General features: G+C 46.9%; 1 protein-coding gene across 2 annotated transcripts in view; it reads left to right on the top strand.

The window, feature by feature from the left end:
• Positions 1–343: 343 nt before the first annotated feature.
• The window catches only part of ITGAL (integrin subunit alpha L), a 41,231-nt gene continuing 22,075 nt past the window's right edge, over positions 344–19,499 (top strand). The window contains exons 1-14 of one of the 2 annotated variants that reach the window (XR_016387781.1): positions 344–482; positions 1,558–1,660; positions 2,282–2,376; positions 2,486–2,553; positions 4,540–4,657; positions 4,782–4,912; positions 6,271–6,416; positions 9,912–10,044; positions 10,204–10,354; positions 13,788–13,861; positions 13,943–14,075; positions 18,217–18,368; positions 18,704–18,841; positions 19,238–19,435. Coding sequence is in view for 1 of the 2 variants with exons in the window: in XM_022588294.3 (XP_022444002.2) it covers positions 428–482; positions 1,558–1,660; positions 2,282–2,376; positions 2,486–2,553; positions 4,540–4,657; positions 4,782–4,912; positions 6,271–6,416; positions 9,912–10,044; positions 10,204–10,354; positions 13,788–13,861; positions 13,943–14,075; positions 18,217–18,368; positions 18,704–18,841; positions 19,238–19,435 (1,695 nt within the window). In the remaining variant the exon portion in view is untranslated. The remainder of the gene's footprint in view (positions 483–1,557; positions 1,661–2,281; positions 2,377–2,485; positions 2,554–4,539; positions 4,658–4,781; positions 4,913–6,270; positions 6,417–9,911; positions 10,045–10,203; positions 10,355–13,787; positions 13,862–13,942; positions 14,076–18,216; positions 18,369–18,703; positions 18,842–19,237; positions 19,436–19,499) is intronic. The other variant, XM_022588294.3, reaches the window with a different exon arrangement.

Genomic DNA, 19,499 nt, shown 5'->3' with positions numbered 1-19,499 from the left:
TCTTATTTTTTTTCAGTCCTCCTTTTTTGTGGCTACATAGCATTCCATTACGGTTGTACCACAGTTCATCTGACCAATCCTCCACTGAGCTTTAACAAATCTTAAGTTTGTGTGCTGGTGAAGGACTGAGATACAGCAGCTCTCGGGCTGCACTACTGTGGATGATAAGAAAATGCAAGCAGGCACAGGAAGTGTCTTTAACCTGCTTACACTTCCTCTCTGAACCCATGCGGTTTCACAACCCCTCCAGGCACAACCCTCTCTCCCCCAGTGCAGTGTCACCAGCCTGGCGCCTCTGTGAGAAATTTCCACTGCAAGAGGCCCTGAGGCATTATCATTTCCCTCTTTCACCCTGTCTAGGTTGCCAGTAAATCCCAAGAGCCCTCTGAGACTGCACCTAGGTCGGGTCCCTCCAGCCCCTTGAAAGATGAATTCCTGCATCATGGTGATGAGGCTGCTGCTGTCTGGGCCTTTTCTCTTTGGTAGGCAAGAGAGGTGGGGAGGGGAGGGGACATGTGTCTGTGACCAGGGAAACTGCAGGGCTTTGCGGAACCAGAGTAAATGAGCAACTGTTTTAAGTGTGGGATTGGCCATAGGTAACGTGGGGCCCAGGAATTCTGGAGGGAGAAGGGGGGAAAGAAAGAAAGTCAGAATCCAAAGTATAGGCAAGGTCTGAAGGAAAAGACAGAAAAGGGAGACAAGGGTGGCAGCAGTGAGAGATGGGGCAGTGGGCCCTTAAAAAAGGGGGATGGTTAATGGGTATGGACAGCTGGTCTAGGATCTGGTCCTACCCATGGTTCTACCTCTCTTTGCCATCTTAGGCAAGTCCCTTCCCCCTTTTTGGGCCTCAGTCTCTTCATCCGAACAAATGGTAGGGCCAGCATCTCTGACATCTTAAGATGTGAAACGAGCCTGAGGCCTGGAAGGAAAGCAAGGCCAAAAAGGACAGTTTGGGGCTTAGGTGGGGGATGTGATGGGGGAATTTGAGATCTAATGGTTATGGCAGAGACTGGTCCATGGTGGGGTGGGGAGGCAGGGAGCAGTACAATAGTGAGGAGGCAGCTTCCCAGGATCAGGGGATCTTGAACTTTCACGGGGAGGGAGCCTGAGGCTAATTATCTGAGTTTTCAGGGCGACGGGGCCCCAAGCCCAGGGGAGAAGTGGGTGTGTGTGGGGAGATACACCCTGCCTTGGGGCATCCCCACCGCCTCGGGTTGGGGGGGGCCCTTCGGACTGCTCCTCTCTTAGGGGCTTCCGCCTTCTCATCCTTCCTTCTTTGCTGATGGGCCAATCGGGAAGTTGTGTGTCCTCCCCAGGCCCTGGCGCTGCCAGAGCTCTGGGTAGTAGGGAATTGCTTTCACATTTCCTGGAGTCCAGGAAATGGGCTGCCAGCCGTGCCCGGGGTGTGGGTGGCCTGGGGAGAAGGAAGCGAGGTCTTTGCGGGTGAGGCCGCCTACTGGGGGCACGTGGGTTGCGGCCAATCAACGCCCGCCGCTCTGAGGTGGTCGTGGGGTGTCCCTGGTCGGAAGTGGCTGACCTAGTCCCGGTCTCCCTCAGCCCCAGCCTGGAGCTACAACCTGGATGTGCAACACGTGCAAAACTTCTCCATCCCAGACGCCGGGAGGCATTTTGGGTACCGCGTCTTGCAGGTTGGAAATGGGTGAGCTGTCGCCGCAGGTCCTCCCTGCCCTGGCCAGGACCTTCCGGTTTTGAGGAGTCCGTGGTGGGACCCAAGCAACAGGAGCAAGGCCATCAGATAGTAGGATGAGGACTATCCATCATTAAAGCACCTTATAAGTGCCTAATAGAAGGGGATATGTATCACAACCCCTAAAACACTTTGCCACACTTCCTAGATTCCAGACTCTTTCCCAGACTAGACAGTGAGCTCCTTGATGGCACAGATTTGGTTTTTCTCTCTAATCCCCACCCCTCCCTAGTACATACCACAGCCTAGCACATAGCAGGTAAGCCATAAACGACTTTTGAATTGTTGGCTGATTAAATGAACTCGTATTGTGACGCTCTAGCAGATCATTCTCTGGGCCTCTGTTTTTCTGGACTGTAAATGGAAAAGATCCTTAACTTTCTAGAATTTTGTCACATCGGATTATTTACCTGGGATTCAATAGGGACGAGATGGGGGCTGAGGAGTCATCCAGAAGAGGAGTGGCTGAATTGCTTTGAGATATCTTGTGGGGGGTCCAAACCCCCTTAGTAGGTAGGAGTGGGGGGGTAAAGGCCTGGGCAACTCCATCTCACAGATGCGATTTCTCATCAGGGTTGTCGTGGGAGCTCCAGGTGAGGGGAACAACATGGGAAACCTCTATCAGTGCCACCCAGGAACTGGACACTGCTTGCCAGTCAGACTGAGCAGTGAGTAACTGATTTGGGAGCCGGGAGGAATGGTATCGGGAAATCGAGGCTGGCCCCATCACACCTGGATTGCCTAAGTTCCTCCAGACCAATCTTCTGGTGCCTGCAGGTTCCAACTATACCTCCAAGTACTTGGGAATGACCTTGGTGACAGACCCCACAAGTGACAGCCTTTTGGTAAGAGTTCTGTACAGTGTGATATCAGCGCCTGTGAAGATTGATGCTAGGAAAGGGAGACAAAGGAAAGAAAAAAATGGATTAAAGATCCTATAGAACAGCGGTCCCCAACCTTTTTGGCACCAGGGACTGGTTTCGTGGAAGACAGTTTTTCCACTGACCGGGCTTGTGGGGGCGGGGGGGGGGGATGGGGGATGGTACAGGCGGTGAAGGGAAGCCATGGGGAGAGGCAGATGAAGGTTTGCTTGCTTACTCGCCGCCGCTCGCCTCCTGCTGTGAGGCCCAGTTCTTAACAGGCCCCAGAAGGGTAGCGGACTGAGGGGGTGAGGACCCGTGCTATAGAAGATTATAGGCATCAGAAAGATTCAGATTCAGTCAGTGTTTATCGAGAGCCATCTATCAGTCAGCTATTTTTGAGACCTTAGTTATCTCAGTGTTTTTTCCAAATGTACAATATCTGTGACCGTTAACATACAAGGTGATTTGTGGTGGTACACAACTTTTAATGTTTTAATAGTCATATATTTATTTAATGGCTTGTTAGAAAAAATATTCCACAGGTACGTTAAATCCATGATTTCTTGGCTCGCATTGCATAGGATGAGGCTGAAGTTTAAAACAGCAAATTTTAAACAAGTTCCTCTTGGGTTTTGTTTTTTGTAATTTTATTGAAGTATAATTGATTTACAACGTTGTGTCAATTTCTGCTATACAGCATAGTGACCCAGTTATGCATATGTTCTTTTTCTCATTCTTTTGCATATGGTTTATCACAGGATATTGAATATAGTTCCCTGTGCCGTACAGTATGACCTTGTTTATCCAGCCTATATATAATAGTTTGCATCTGCTAATCCCAAACTCCCAATGCTTCCCTCCTCCATCCTCCCTCCCCCAATAAGGCCCTATAGTATAGCACAGGGAACTATATTTAATATCCTGTCGTAAACCATAATGGAAAAGAAAATATGAAAAAGAATGTATATATATATATATATATATAGCTGAATCACTTTGCTGTACTCCAAAAACTAACACAACATTGTAGATCAACTATACTTCAATTTTTTTAAAAAAAAGTAAATTTAAAAAAAAAAAAAAAGTAAATTTTAGTTAAATGAAATATTAATAATAGTGTGGATGATATGCCCATATGACAGAAATTGTGAACTGGTACACAAACGCCTAAAGTTTGGGAAACACTGCCTTATCTCTTTTAATCCTCAAGACACTCAGGTAAGATAGGGAGCAGTATACAGATTTTACACATGAGGAAACAGGACCAAAGGGGTTAAAAGACCTGGTCAAGGTCACATGGTTTTAAAGAGGTAGAGCCAGGATTTGAATATAATTCCTATTTGATTACAAGTCCATTACTCTTTACAGTTCATCCCAGCAGCATCCTTCTGACACAGGTATATAAGAAATAGAAGGCTAAGCGAGTGAAACAGTTATCCAGTATTTAATTGGAGCTTGATTACTTAGCTACTCTTACATGCCTGGCATTGTGCTGGGTTCTGATAGGGGAAGGGGAGTGAGATGCAAAGATGACCATGACATGAGCCCTGACTTTCAAGAAATTACAGTCTGGCAGGAAAGATAGTCATAAATGAAAGAAACATCATTGTATGTTCTGGGAATAGGGAGTCATTTGATTTGGCTTAAACACAGAATGTGTAATTGGAAATAGAAGGGGATGGGTTTGGATAGTGCCTACTGTGAACTATATGAATGCCAGACTAAGGAGTTTAGACTTTGTCCTATAGGCAGCGAGCATCCGTTGGCATATAACATTGGTAGTGGGGATGGAGAGACTGATACAAGATACCTGGAGGCCGAATTACCTTGCCTTAGTAAACCAGTTGGATGATGGGAATGAGGTCAGGGGATGATGACCCTGAAGGCTTTTGTTCTTGGTTGATGATGCCCTAAAGACACACAGCAAGAGGAAGCCCCAAGCTTTTTAAAAATCTTTGATTCCTTCAGGCCTGTGACCCTGGGCTGTCTCGGACATGTGACCAGAACATCTATCTAAGTGGCCTGTGTTACCTCTTCCGCCAGAATCTGAGTGGTCCGGTGCTGCAAGGGCACCCTGGTTATCAGGGTAAGGAACGGGGGATCCAGTGGGTAAAAATACCTCCAAGTGGTTGCCCATACATGGGAACTGGCATGGGCAGGCCAACCCCCAGAGACTCTTTACCAAGTCCCTCTGTGTCTGGCCTCTGTAGAATGTATAAAGGGCAACGTAGACTTGGTATTTCTGTTTGATGGCTCAAGGAGCTTGCAGCAAGATGAATTTCAGAAAATTCTGGACTTCATGAAGGATGTGATGAAGAAACTCAGCAACTCTTCCTACCAGGTAAATATATTAGTTAGGATTCCTGGTTGTAGGCAATAGATGCCTACCTGAGCTACCTAAGGGCATAAAGGGAAAATTTAGTACAAGTTGTCTCTAGAACCTAAGGGCATGGCTATTACTGGACCTCTGCTTCCAGAATTCTCCCTAATTCTCATTTCTGTTTCTTTTTGGCTTTTGCTTCCTTCCCTCTTTCTCTTTCTCTCTGTAGACTGGCTCTCAGCTTCTTTGGATCACATGGGCCTGTGGAAAGCTCCCAAGTTCACATGTTAAAGTTTCAGGAGGTGTTTTTTGTTTTTTGTTGTTGTTTCTTTTCCAGTCTTCCTCTCAAGCAACCCCTCCCTCTGCAAATTCCAGTTTCTCAGAGGAGAGATTCTGACTGGCCTCACCTCAGTCCCAGCCAACTGTATCTTGTTTAGCAGGGTCACTCAGCAGAAATATGGTTGCTGGGAACCATCTCTATTGGTGAGGTAGGCAGAACCCAGAGAACCGGAGCCCAGCAGACAGCACTCCATAACGGGTTCCAGGCTGATTTATTTCTGTGTTTGTTTATATACAGCCTCACTTTCAAAAGAATGACTCGAGGGACTTCCCTGGTGAATCCATGCTTCCACTGCAGGGGGCATGGGTTTCATCCTTGGTCAGGGAACCAAGATCCCGCATGCCGAGAGGTGTGACTGAAAAAACAAAACAAAAGAACGATTCAAGGCAGGAATGTGGAGTTGGGTTGCCCAGGTCCTGGATAAGAAGTAGAGGGCTTCCCTGGTGGTGCAGTGGTTGAGAGTCCGCCTGCCAATGCGGGGGACACGGGTTCGTGCCCCGGTCCGGGAGGATCCCACAAGCCGTGGAGCGGCTGGGCCCGTGAGCCATGGCCGCTGGGCCTGCGCGTCTGGAGCCTGTGCTCCGCAACGGGAGAGGCCGCGACAGTGAGAGGCCCACATATCGCAAAAAAAAAAAAAAAAAAAAAGAAGTAGAGATGGGTGGGACTTCCCTGGTGGTGCAGTGGTTAAGAATCCGCCTGCCAATGCAGGGGACACGGGTTCGAGCCCTGGTCTGGGAAGATCCCACATGCTGCGGAGCAACTAAGCCCACGCACCACAACTACTGAAGCCTGCGCGCCTAGAGCCCGTGCTCTGCAACAGGAGAAGCCACCACAATGAGAAGCCCGCACACCACAACGAAGAGTAGCCCCCGCTTGCCACAAGTAGAGAAAGCCTAAGCACAGCAATGAAGACCCAACACAGCCAAAAATAAATAAATAAATTTATAAATAAAATAAACATAAAAAAAATGTAGAGATTGGAGCAAACAAGTGGGAAGGACTATGTAACGACATTTTTTGTCTTCTTTCCTTTTTCTAGTTTGCGGCTGTTCAGTTTTCCTCAAACTACAAAACAGAATTTACTTTCTTGGATTATGTTAACTGGAAGGACCCTGATATTCTTCTTGCCAAAGTCAAACACATGCGCCTGTTGACCAACACCTTTGGTGCCATCAACTATGTCGCGTGAGTTCCCTTCTGTGAGAGAGCCCATCCGTCGGTTGTTCTGTGCGTACTAGCTTCTTCAAGTTGCAGGGTGTAGGAACTCAACAGGTGGGTTCAGCAAGGGGCAGGTTAGTGTAAGCATTCTACTGGAGCAATTTTATTCCAGGTTCTTTATTATTATTATTATTATTGAAGTATATAGTTGATTTACAATATTGTGTTATAGTCCAGGTTCTTTTGATTATTTTTTATTTTTATATTTATTTTTGGCCACGCCATGTGGATTGTGGGATCTTAGTTCCCCAACCAGGGATTGAAACCAGGCCCTGGGCAGTGAAAGCACAGACTCCTAACCACTGGACCGCTAGGGAATTCCGGGGTTCTTTTGATTATGACAGGACTCTACACCAACTAAATCCCAAAGGGGAATTCATGAGAGGATGCAGGGATAGCTCATGAACCTTTGGGACAGAGAGTATTTCCAGGCCTCATGAGGGATTAGAACCAGAACTTGAAAAGAGATTGTGAATGATGGCAGCCACGGTAGAGTCACACGTTAGTTGGGGATCAGCTTTTGAAGTCAGTGTATGAATACAAATCTCAGAGAGTCAAGTTATTTTTGAATTATTCTTTGAATTGTTCATCAGAGTCAATATATCCAAGTCCCATATTGGAAACTAGCATATCCTGATTTTCTAAACCTACTAACCCAGAGTTGGATCAGATTACTGTGTTTAAATTGAGGCCTAGATGAATGTAGTTGGACTGTGTTAAAGGGCCATATTGTGTATTTTTTAAATACCTGTATTTAAACATTAGAGTGGCCATGGAAACTGAGACCACTTTGGGGAATAAGAGAATTACATCTCCTATCTCATGCTCCCCCGGGGCATATGCTCAGATTGAGTGAAATAGCAGAAAGGACCTCCTGTTCTATTACACTTGTATTTTTCATTTATATTTCTTTGCCAAACATGTATAGTTGGATTTGCATAAGTTAAACACGCATGTGACGTATCTCAAGACTCTGCATGTGTTTCCAGCTCTTTTCTTCTGGGGCTTACTTGAACTGTCATGTCTACTTCATTCTTCTCTCTGTAGATGGCTCTGGTGGGTACATGATCAAACAATGTCCATTGAAGAAATGGCAGCCTCAGTTCCTCAATTCAGGTGAACAACCTGAATTCTAGCCTCCAGGAGAGGAAATCTGATTGCTGAGCCTAGATTGTGTGTCCATGGGTCAACCCAGCTAAGGCCTTGTTCTACTTCATGACGTAGAGTCACATGGATTCAGGGGTCCCACCTCCATTGGGAAGGGGGCAGTTCTTAGAGAACTGGGTCCCCACAGGATGGGAAGATACCCCAAAAGGTGTCAACTGTGAGAGCAAAAAGAAGCGGTCATGGAAATGTATTTCATAAATAATTCTTGACCATCTGGCTGTGTGCCAGGCAGTGTTCCAGGTCAGGACTTGGCAGATTTTTTTCTATAAGGGGCCAGATAGTACTATTTAGACTTTTGTGGCCACATAACAGTTATCTGTCGCATATTCTTCTTTGTTTTTGTAACTCTTTAAAAACAAAAATATAAAAACCATTTTTAGCCCAGAGACCATACAAAAACAAGCTGTGGGCTGGCTCTGGTCTGCAGGTTTTTGTTTGCCATTTTCTAGGTGCTAGGAATTAACAGTGAACGAAACAAAGAAAAGTCTCTGCCCTCCTGGAGCTTAACATTCTAGTAGGGGAGAGAAATGTAATAAATAGGATAAATAAGTAAATTGGATCATATAGTAGAAGATGTAAGTTTTACAAAGAAAAATAAAGCAATGTTCAATGGGAAGATCAGGGAAGGTTACATCTGAGCAAAGACTTGTTGGAGGTGAGGAAGCAGGCCATGTGGATACCTGAAGGAAGACCGTTCCAGGTAGAGGGAACAGCAGAGGCCCTGATCCCATGCTTGGGATGTTCACAGAAGAACCAGGACACCAGTGTGGCTGGAAAGAAGTAAGTGATGAGTTCAAGTAGTAGGAGATGAAGTCAGAGAGACCATCGAAGTCTGGATGAGGCTCTAATGAGGACTTTGGCTTTTCCTCTGAGTGAGATGAGAATCATTGGTGGTTTTTTTTTTTTTTTTTTTTTGCTGTACACGGGCCTCTCACTGTTGTGGCCTCTCCCGTTGCGGAGCACAGGCTCCGGACGCACAGGCTCAGTGGCCATGGCTCACGGGCCCAGCCGCTCTGTGGCATGTGGGATCTTCCCGGACCGGGGCACGAACCCGTGTCCCCTGCATCGGCAGTTGGACTCCCAACCACTGCGCCACCGGGGAAGCCCCATTGGTGGTTTTGATCAAAGGAGTCATAATCTGATTTATGTTTTTAAAAGGATCCCCCTGGCTGCAGGGTTGATATTAGACTGTGGAAGGGGCAAGGGTGGAAACAGGGATGCCAGTTCGCAGACACTGAAAAATCCAGATGAGAGATGATAGTGGTTTAAACCAGTGTGGAAATCCATGAGGAGGATCCATGATAGGCCATGTCCAGGTGGTTGGAAGTTGGGGAAACATTTGCATCTGAGATAGAACAAGACGTGGTTTTGACCCTGCCCATCAGGTTCCTCTGTCTGTGGCAGCTTCCAAGTAGCTCTCCCGCCCTCTTCTCTGTATCTGTTCACCTCCCACTGTGGCCTCTCCAGGTGACGTTCAGCTTCTGTCCCCAGTACAGGTGATGCCATAAGTCAGGGGTTGTGGACTGGCTGCTCTTGGATTAATTGTCCATCTTTGGTTAGCTGTGGGGTGAGGAGGGGAGGATGTTCAAATAGAGTGGCTGTCCCAGTGGAAGCTGTGGGCAGCCTGTCTTGCTTCAGAAGGAGGCTGTGGGCAGGACAGGAATTTGGAGCCTCGGCCTGTCCAGAATTCACTCCTTCCTTCTTTCTCTTCTGTCACGTGCACTGAGCACCTACTCTGAGTCAGGAGCCAGAGATACAGCAGCAAATCTGGTTTGGGGAAAAATTGACACAGAAACAAGTCTCTTTGACTACCTAGGAGATTTGCTGCAGCAGAGATGTACAAGTAGCCTGGCAATGGTAGGGGAGGCAGAAGGGGGTGTTATATGAGCTTTCTCTAGAAGAGTGGCTTTCCGATTTCCTTCTGCCATGGAGCCCATCCTTCCACTGGAATCTCACCTAGATCACCAGCATATCTAACTGATTAAAGGGTAGTTGCCACGTGGTTGAAACGAAGAGTAGGAAGCCCAGAGTTTCCCCTCACTGCCCACAGACTCTGGGACAGCCTTGTGGCTGCCCCAGATTCAGTTGAAGACCACTGGCCCAGAAGGAGGGATATGGCAACCAGGGTGAGGAAGGAGGTTCAGAGGAGAGCTTTGAAGGCTGGGAATAGCTGTCTGGGAATTGTGAGAAGGGATTTGGCATAATCAGCAGGACAGTGACTTAATGAGCAGGGTAAGAGGGAGACCTTAGGTGATTTGCGGGGAGTCTCTCACATCCCCTCCTTCCTGGACACAGGACCAAGGTGTTCCGGCAAGAGCTGGGGGCCCGGCCAGATGCCACCAAAGTGCTTATCATCATCACTGACGGGGAAGCCACTGACAAAGCCAACATTGACGTGGCCAAAGACATCATCCGTTACATCATTGGGGTACGGGCTCCAGGTCCCTGCTTCTTCTTACGACCCATCTTCCCTCTCCTATTCCTGAACCCCACTCCTTTTCTCCCTGGGGCCAGGGTCTTGTGAAAATAACAGAAAATTGGTCTGCCATTCTGGGGATGCTAGCTCTTCACTCTTCATTTCTTCCAGATTGGAAAGTATTTTAAGACCAAGGAAAGTCAGGAGACACTCCATGAATTTGCCTCAAAACCTGCGGAGGAGTTTGTAAAGATTCTGGACACATTTGAGAAGCTGAAAGATCTATTCACCGAGCTGCAAAAAAAGATCTATGTCATTGAAGGTGAGTGGCAGACCCTGGAAGAGAGGGTTCAGGGGGATGTATACAGAACCTCACCTGGGACATTAGACTAAGGACACGCGGAATAATAATCACTGGAACTTACAGAGCGTCTGTCACTGTGTTAAGAGCTCTCCCGTTAAAAGACCTCAGGTAGGAATTTAAGGGAGGGTGATTTAGGAGCAGCCTCTATTTCCCTCTGAAAGTCTGTCTTCCTCTTGAAGCTCAGCCTGGTCCAGGATGGGTCCCCGAGCTGACCTATATCTTGTAGGCATCAGCTGAGCCCTGTAGAATGACTATAATCCCTACCTCTCCTCACTCAGCTCCCTCATTGTCACTTGTCCTGGGCCTCAAATTATTTAAGACAGGCAAGCAGGCAGGGGCCAAGTGCAAGGAGCCCACAGGCCCTCTTCTTTGGCCCAGAATAAGAGAAGGTTTGATTGTAGTCGCCAGATGGAGGACTACCTATGGGAGAGTATTTCCCCAGGTAGCTTAGTCTGCTGAAAGGTACCTGATTCCCCCAGGAAGCCCCTTCACTAGGACACAGCCTTGGTGTTCAGTTCACTTGAAGAGGCAATGGATTATATTTAATGGGACGGGGCAGACCTGCTCAAGAATTCACTCTGCCTGTGCTGTGTGACCTCAGCCATGTCACTTTCCCTCTCCGAGCCTCATTGTTCTCTGTTAAAGGGGGATAGTGATACCAGTCTCAGAGGGTTGTAAGGTTTAACTGCTGTATTCATTTCCTAGGGCTGCTGTAACAAAGTACCAAAAACTAGGTGGCTTAAAGCAAGAGAAATGAAAATAAAAAATTTTAAAAAGCAAGAGAAATGTGTTGTCTTGCAGTTCTGGAGGCTAGAAGTTAGAAATTAAAGGTTTGACAGGGCCATGCTCCTTGTGATGGTTTCGGAGAGAATCCTTCCCTGCCTCTTCTAATTTCTGGTGTTTGCTAACAGTCCTTGGTGTTCCTTGACTTGTAGCTGCATCACTCTGGTCGCCTGGCCGTCTTCTCCCTGTGTGTTTACCCATCATCTTCTCTCTGTGTCTGTCCCTCTGTGTCCAAATTGCCCCTTTTAATAAGGACACCAGTCAGATTGGATCAGGGCCCACCCTAATGACCTCATTTTAACTTGATTACCTCTGAAAAGACCCTATTTCGAAATAAGCTCACATTCTGAGGCACTAGGGGTTAGGACTTAGACATCTTTTCTTCAGGGAACACAATTCAAGCCCTAATGACTGCTCAGCAAAGTGCTTGGTACCTTGTAGACTCTTGATAAATCATAGCTCTTATCCTCTATCCTTCCCTGCCCTTACTCATCCTTCAGATCATAGTTTAGATGTCATTCCCTCTGATAAGTTCTCGCTGATCCCAAGTCTGGGTTCCCGTGTGCTACTTTAACCACTGTACATTCCCTGTGACATATATTGTATTAGAACTCTCTATTAGGGGACTTCCCTGGTGGTCCAGTGGTTAAGAATCCGCCTTCTAATGCAGGGGACGTGGTTTCGATCCCTGGTCAGGGAACTAAGATCCCACATGCCGCAGGGCAACTAAGCCAGAGCACGGCAACGGAAGATCCCACATGCCACAGCTAAGACCTGACGCAGTCAAAAAAATAAATTAAAAAAAAAAAAAAAAGAGCTCTCTATTAGGTGTCTGTCTCCCACACTAAACTGAGAGGTTTAGTGACAAGTATTGTGCCTGCTTTCCCACCCCTGTATCCCTGGCACCAAATATTTAGTGACTCTAAATGTTTCTTCAGTGGATGAACAAATCTTCATAATAATTGCTATGGTTCTTGAAAGCTTACAGGTAACAGGCACTTTATCTATATCATTGAATCGGTTCTTCTCAGTATCCTTGCAAGGCTGGTGGTATTATTTTCATTTTATTTATTCATGCTGGCAACAACCATGGAGCAGGCATTGTGACTCAGACTCGCAGGGATATTGCCAACATAGAACTCATATTCAGGTTGGATAAAGAAAGTCAGTAAACAAACAGGATGATTCAAGCTTGTGGTAAGTGCTATAAAGAAAATGAGTAAAGTGATAAGACAGATTTAATTGGAAGAAGCCACTTTAAATAAGCTTTTCAAGAAAGACCTTTCTGAGATGCAATTTTTTGGGGGCCGCACCACGCAGCTTGCGGGATCTCAGTTCCCTGACCAGGGATTGAACCTGAGCCAGCAGTGAAAGCCCAGAATCCTAACCACTAGACCACCAGGGAAATCCCGTGAGGTGCTTTTTTTTAAAGTGAGGTAAAATTCACTGAGATAACTTTTGAGCTGAGGCATGAAAGATGAGAATCAGACAGCCATGGGAGAAGTGTGGGCAAAGGGCATTATAGTCAGAGAGCAGATCAAGTGCAAAGGCCAGGAGATGGGGCAGGGCTCGGTGTGCTGGAGGAACAGGAAAAAAGGTCAGTGTAATAGCAGTGTGGGGAGTAAGGGAGACAGAAGTTTGGAGAGGAAGGCAGGGGCCTCCCAGCTCCTCATGAGTTTGGATTTTAGTCTTCAGACCAATGAGAAGTTATGAAGGGTTTTAAGAAAGGGAAAGATGAGGTCTGATGTACATTTTTTAAAAAGAGTACACAACTTGCTCTGTGAAAAAAGGCATAGAAAGAGGAAGAATGAAGTCAAAGGGGCTTCCCTGGCGGTCCGGTGGTTAGGACTCGGCACTTCCACTGTAGCGCGCACGGGTTTGATTCCTGGTCAGGGAACTAATAACCCATGTGCTGTGCAGCATGGCCAAAAAAAAATACATTTAATTTTTTTTTAAAAAAAGAAAAGAATGAAGTCAAAGAGACCAAATTAGCAAAAGCTCCTGCCTTAGTCAGGTACAAGAGGAGGATGGCTTGGGCCAGCGTGGTGGTGACACAGACAATTCACAGAAGTGGGCAGATGTGTTTTGCAGGTAGAACTATCATGATTTGGTCATGTGTTGGAGGTAGAATGGAGGAAAAAGGGAAGAATCAAGGTTGTTTCCGGGGCTTTTAGCGTGAGTCATTAGGTGGGTGTGGGGTGCTATTCATTGAAGAGGGGAAGCCTGAGTAGAAGCAGAAATCAAGATCTGCCTCTTAGACGTGCTGAGTCGGGGAACGGAATATCCATACCTGGGGCGCGTGGAGAGTCGTGGGAGACTCAGGGCATAAGTCGCTTCCCCGTCTGACGCTAAGGTTCATGCTCTTGGGAATTCCCTGGCAGTCCAGTTGTTAGGACTTGGCACTCTCACTGCCAGGGCCCCGGGTTCAATCCCTGGTGGGGGAACTAAAATCCCATAAGCTGCACAGAGCTGCCAAAAAAAAAAAGTTCATGCTCTTTCTACCTTGCCTACGGGTAGATGCTGTGTTGTTTTCCTCAGTCCTTTCTTGAGCATCACTGTTTTCACTGCTCCTTGGGTCTCGGCCCATTCTCCCTACCTCGTCCCTTAGGCACAAGCAAACAGGACCTGACATCCTTCAACATGGAGCTGTCCTCCAGCGGGATCAGCGCGGATCTCAGCAGGGTGAGTGGAGGGCCTGACACTACCGGCTGAGGGATGTGGTGGGAACGCAGCTGACCCGCACTCATCTCCCTCCCTGGGCAGGACCATGGCATTGTAGGGGCCGCTGGAGCCAAGGACTGGGCTGGGGGCTTTCTCGATCTGAAGACAGACCTGCGGGGTGATACATTTGTTGGGAATGAACCATTGACACCAGAAGTGAGGGCAGGATATTTGGGTGAGTACTTCTCTTTTCTGCTGGGTTCTTTCAGCTTTGGGGAACCAGGGAGTCACTCAGATTGACTTTCAAAATAATAATGAAAGAAATTAAGCAACAACATGAACAAACTCAGTTTAAATATGGTTATAATAGTCTTCACTTTTCCCTTACTAATCCTTCACCTGTGTATTAATCATGTTTTTATTTTCTGTACCTTATGATGCTTTGACATCGTGTGGCCTTGCTAATCCTGGAGAGACTGCTCCTCCCAGGTTCAGCTAATTCCTACCGGTAGAAAACAACTTGCCTGGGAGCAGGCCTTCCACAGGCCAACTGGCCAATCCAGACACTGCATCCCAACCACCCTTTTATCTAACTTTCACACACCAGGCCACTATCCACCCTGACGTAAATCACCCCAGGCCCAGGTACTAGATAACTGAAGACCACCTCTATAGCCCAGAGCCTGCCAACATCATTCAAACCGTCCAGTCCTAAACTTGCTCCAACTTGCCTTGCCTCCCTCATTTCTTCCCACCGAAACTGCAGTAACAGCTCTGGGCCATTCTCCCCTTGCTCCTTCCACCCTGGGGCTTCTCCCATGTCGCCCTGCATGGCCTGCTGTGGCGCCTGCTTTGGGGAGCTGTGAGTGATAAACTTTTTTCAATGGCAGTGACTTCTCTGTGTCGTTACTCAGTTATACCTATAAATTAAATCCCGAGTCCACTTTAAAACAACCTGTCTCATCGGTGGGAGGACCAGCCCCTCCTCCGTGAGGCTTCCTCCCCTTGAATTGTCCAGGAGCTCCAGGGTTGGTTCAGTCTCAAGAGTTCTCAGATACCAAGCACAGAGGAAACGAGGCTGGTCAATCCACCAACTGCTGTTGCTTCTCTCTGCCTCGTGGTGTCTTGTCCTGCACAGTCCTGGGGATGCTGTCCATCCAAGCTGATGCCAGTCTCAGGAGCAGAACGGCCTCACCCTTGCGCTTGGGGTTATAGCTCTTCTAGTTCACATTCAAAGAGTCAGCCTGTCTCAAGGCACGAACTGACTCCAAGAGCCCTGGGATAGGAGTGCTTCCAGGTTCTACCTCCTCATAGATCTAGAACCACCACCCTCCACCCTGCCTCACCCATGACCCTTGGCTGGGGGTGGGCTCAGTACACAAAGATTATTATTAAACTTTCAAAACACAAGATCTTATTAAATACTTTCCTTGGGAAAATTGGTGCTATTCATCGTGCCTCTACTCTTACCCTTCTAAGGGAGACTGCCCTCTGATTTTTTCCTTGTTTTCCTTTTCTTTTTCTTTACTGAGCAAGTATTACGTGCCAGGCACTGTTCTAAGCGCATGGCACATATTAACTTATTTTTATCTCATTGTATCCTCCCAACAACCCTGTAAGTAGGTATTTTTATCATCTGTATTTTACAGATGAAGAAACTGAGCCCAGGAGACTTTAAATGACTTCCCCAGGGTCATAGACTAGTAGGTGGTCCAGCCCCAGATCTGTGCTTAGTAACCACTGCACTTACACTGCAACACCTACACTACTGCCTTCAAGGTGGTTTTCTGTTCTTCAGTATCCAGTTGGCCCTCTGCAGCTGCGGGTTCCACGTTTATGATCCATGGTTGGTTGAATCCCCAGATTTGGAAGCCGGGGATACCAAAGGCCAGTTGTGGGACTTTGAGCGTCTGCGGTGGATTTTGGTATCGGGGCAGGTCCTGGAACCAATCCCCTGCGGTTACGTAGAGATGACTGTACTGCAAAATAGCTGGCAAATTTGCTCACTGAATAAGAAGAAATAACCCAAAGTTGAATCTCTAGTTAGGCACCCATACCACTATATACACACACACAGATGTATGTGTGTGTTGTGTACATGTAGAAGTAAATATAATCTTGATTGCCTACTATGCTACTATCCTTCAGATCTTAGTTCAGATCTCACTAACATGGTGCTAAGCATTTTACATCCACGGTCTTATTTAATCCTCAAAACCCCCCTATAAGGTTGGTATTGTCCCAGGTTTTTTTTTTAGACGAGAAGGCTGAGGCTCAGACACATGAAGTAATTTACTCGAGATTATACAGCCAGGAAGAAGTAATACTCGGATTAAAACCTTGTCTCTCTGATTTCAAAGGGCAATTTCTTAACCCTTGTACTTCAGGAATATACATGAAGAAGCAGGAGAGTATTCAGCCTCTTCACCCTTCCCCTCATGGGCTATAGAGTCTCGGACATCTGCTTTTTTCATTCACTTTCAACTGCTCTGAGCAAAGAAGGTCACGCGGAGGAGGGATTAAATTGGGAGATTGGGATTGACACATACACACTACTAAATATAGAATAGATAACTAATAAGGACCTACTGTATAGTACAGGGACCTCTACTCAGTGCTCTGTAATGACCTATATGCGAAAAGAATCTAAAAAAGTGGATATATGTATATATATAACTGTATATATATATGTATATATATATATAACTGTATATGTATATATATAACTGTATAACTGATTCATTTTGCTGTACAGTAGAAACTAACCTAACATTGCAAATCAACTGTACTCCAATAAAAATTAATTCAAAACAAATAAACAAAGAAGTTCAAATTGGGTCATCTTCAGAGCATTCCTGGGAGGTGGCTTCTGGCTCCCGCCCAATCCCTGGTCCAATTTCCTGCGGCATTTCCTCCAGCGTTTCATCAGTGTAGGAACAGAGGGCAGGGAACCTCAACCACAGGAGTTGTGAAGTATGTAGATAACCTCAGTGATATCTTGAAGCAGAGATGTTTTCAAGTCTCCTGCTTTTTTTTTTTTCTTGAGGTATAGTTGATTGACAATAACATGTTTGTTTCAGGTGTACAAGATAGTGGTTCAAGAGTTTTATATATTATGCTCCATTTATAGTTATTATAAAATATTGGCTATATTCTCTGTGCTGTACAATCACCACTCCTTATGGGTTTTTTAAAAATTAATTAATTAATTAATTTTTGGCTGCATTGGGTCTTCGTTGCTGTGCACGGGCTTTCTCTAGTTGCGGCGAGCGGGGTCTACTCTTTGCTGTGGTGTGCGGGCTTCTCATTGCGGTGGCTTCCCTTGTTGCAGAGCATGGGCTCAGTAGTTGTGGTGCATGGGCTTAGTTGCTCCTCAGCATGTGGGATCTTCCTGGACCAGGGCTCGAACCCGTCCGTGTTTCCTACATTGGCAGGTGGATTCTTAAGCACTGCGCCACCAGGGAAGTCCACCACTCCTTATGTTTAAATTTCAGTATTTTTATTAGGCTGTGTCTCCATGCTGACTGAGTTGTACTACCTTACCAAGCTTTTTCATTGAAATGCATCTTTAATCTTTTCTACCAAATTTTTCTGCAAAAATTTTCACACTTTGAGAAAAGTTAATAGTACAATGAATATCCATATACCCTTCACCTAGATTTATCAGTTGTTAACATTTGCCACATTTGTTTATCTCTCTTTATATATATATATATATACACATATATATGTAAAGAATAACATACATATGTATATATTATTTTATCAGTCAGGATTCTCCAGAGAAACAAAGCCCATAGGATATATCTATATGTATATCTGTGTCTGTATCTCTATATAGATACATAATTCTTTTTCTCTCTTTTTCCTATCTATCTATCTATCTATCACCTACAAAGAGATTGGTTTTAAGAAGTTGGGTCATGCAGTGTAGGGGCTGCCAAGTCTGAAACAGGGCAGGCTGGCAGTCTTGAGGCATCTGCTGCTTTATTTTTAATCTTCGTGCAAACTTTGCCTTCTTCTTACTAATATATTCCATTTCATTTTACTCTTTAAAAAGAAGATAGTCTCCTTTATAAACCCTTAGGTGAACTGAGCCTCAGGAAGATGTTTACCCTGCAGTACGCGGCCGCTTAGTCCTGCGCATGCGTGTTGTCCACAGTTCGAGAAATGCAGTCTTGGACCCTGACGGCAGGATTTGTACTCCTCGGAGCACGTGGCTGCTCTTCTCGGGAGAAGGTCTTCTGGCCGTCTCAATGCATCTTTGCTGCTAACCCAGCTTCCCAGGGTCTCCGCCGCCTTTCCCCCTGGGTTTTACCTTCGTTCAGCAGCCATTGTGTTCCTAATTCCAAGCCCCACGCTCGCTCTCTCCTCAGGCTACACGGTGACCTGGCTGCCCTCCCGACGGACCACGCCGCTGCTGGCAGCTGGAGCCCCCCGATACCAGCACGTGGGACGGGTGTTGCTGTTCCAAGAGCCAAAGGGCGGAGAACATTGGAGCCAAATCCAGAAAATAGATGGGACCCAGGTGAGCGTGATTGCAGGGGCGTCCGCCCAAGAGGGGGTTGGAGTGACACTAGTTATGCTTCCTGCTGTCTTCCGAACACGCATGCACTTGCTGAGCACTCGCCCCATGCCGAGCACTGTCACATTTGTTCCCCTGCAAAGCCTCTGAGGTTAGCCTTGTCATCCCCACTTGCCAACTTAAGATCCCAACTTGTCTGAATTCATACAGGCTCTAAGTGGGATCCAGGACTTGGACCTTCATTTGAGGGCTTAGAGTAGGACGGATAAGGAGCACTTGATGGGGAGGGAGGTGTCCTGCTCTAGGTTTCTTCCTCAAACGTCTTCCTCTCCCTGCAGATTGGCTCTTATTTTGGCGGCGAGCTGTGTGGCGTTGACATGGACCAAGATGGGGAGACAGAGCTGCTGCTGGTTGGAGCCCCCCTGTTCTATGGCGAGCAGAGAGGAGGCCGGGTGTTTATCTACCAGAGAAAAAAGGTGGGGACCAGGACAATGCGTGGAGGATGTGGGAGAAAGAGACTCCCATGCCTTCTCAGGTCTCAGTTATTCTGAAAGCCTTTCCCTGCCTGATCCTGTGTTAATCAGACCTTTAGAACAACGACAAACGATAGCAAATATGCAGAGGTGGGTAAAAATGTGTGCAAGGCCCAGTGCCAAACTTTTTATATATAGGATACCTCGTTTGATTCTCATAATCACCTTCTGGGATACTATGAGCTTTATTTTACAAATGGGAACGTCGTAGCTCAGCAAGGCTGGGCAACTTTCCAAAGGCACAAAGTCACACAGATAACAAAGGTGGGGAGTTCCCTGGATGTCCAGTGGTTAGTGCTGAGTGACTGAGGTGGGACCTGTTGCCTTGCTCCTTCCCAGTTGGGGTTCGCCATGGTCTCAGAGCTGCACGGGGATCCCGGCTACCCCCTTGGGCGATTTGGAGCAGTCATCGCTGCCCTGACGGACATCAATGGGGATGAGCTGACGGACGTGGCCGTGGGAGCCCCTCTGGAAGAGCAGGGGGCTGTGTACATCTTCAATGGGCAGCAGGCGGGGCTGAGCCCCTGGCCCAGTCAGGTGAGGTACCCCGCCTGCCAATCAGAACCCATTCCCAGGCAGCTGGCAGCCACCAAGCCCCAGC

The sequence above is a fragment of the Delphinapterus leucas genome, chromosome 15 (assembly GCF_059928025.1).
Source record: "Delphinapterus leucas isolate spDelLeu-1000000601 "Yukka" chromosome 15, BTC_Dleu_Yukka2, whole genome shotgun sequence".
NCBI classification, from domain to species: domain Eukaryota; kingdom Metazoa; phylum Chordata; class Mammalia; order Artiodactyla; family Monodontidae; genus Delphinapterus; species Delphinapterus leucas.
This window is presented reverse-complemented; position numbering and strand designations above follow the sequence as displayed.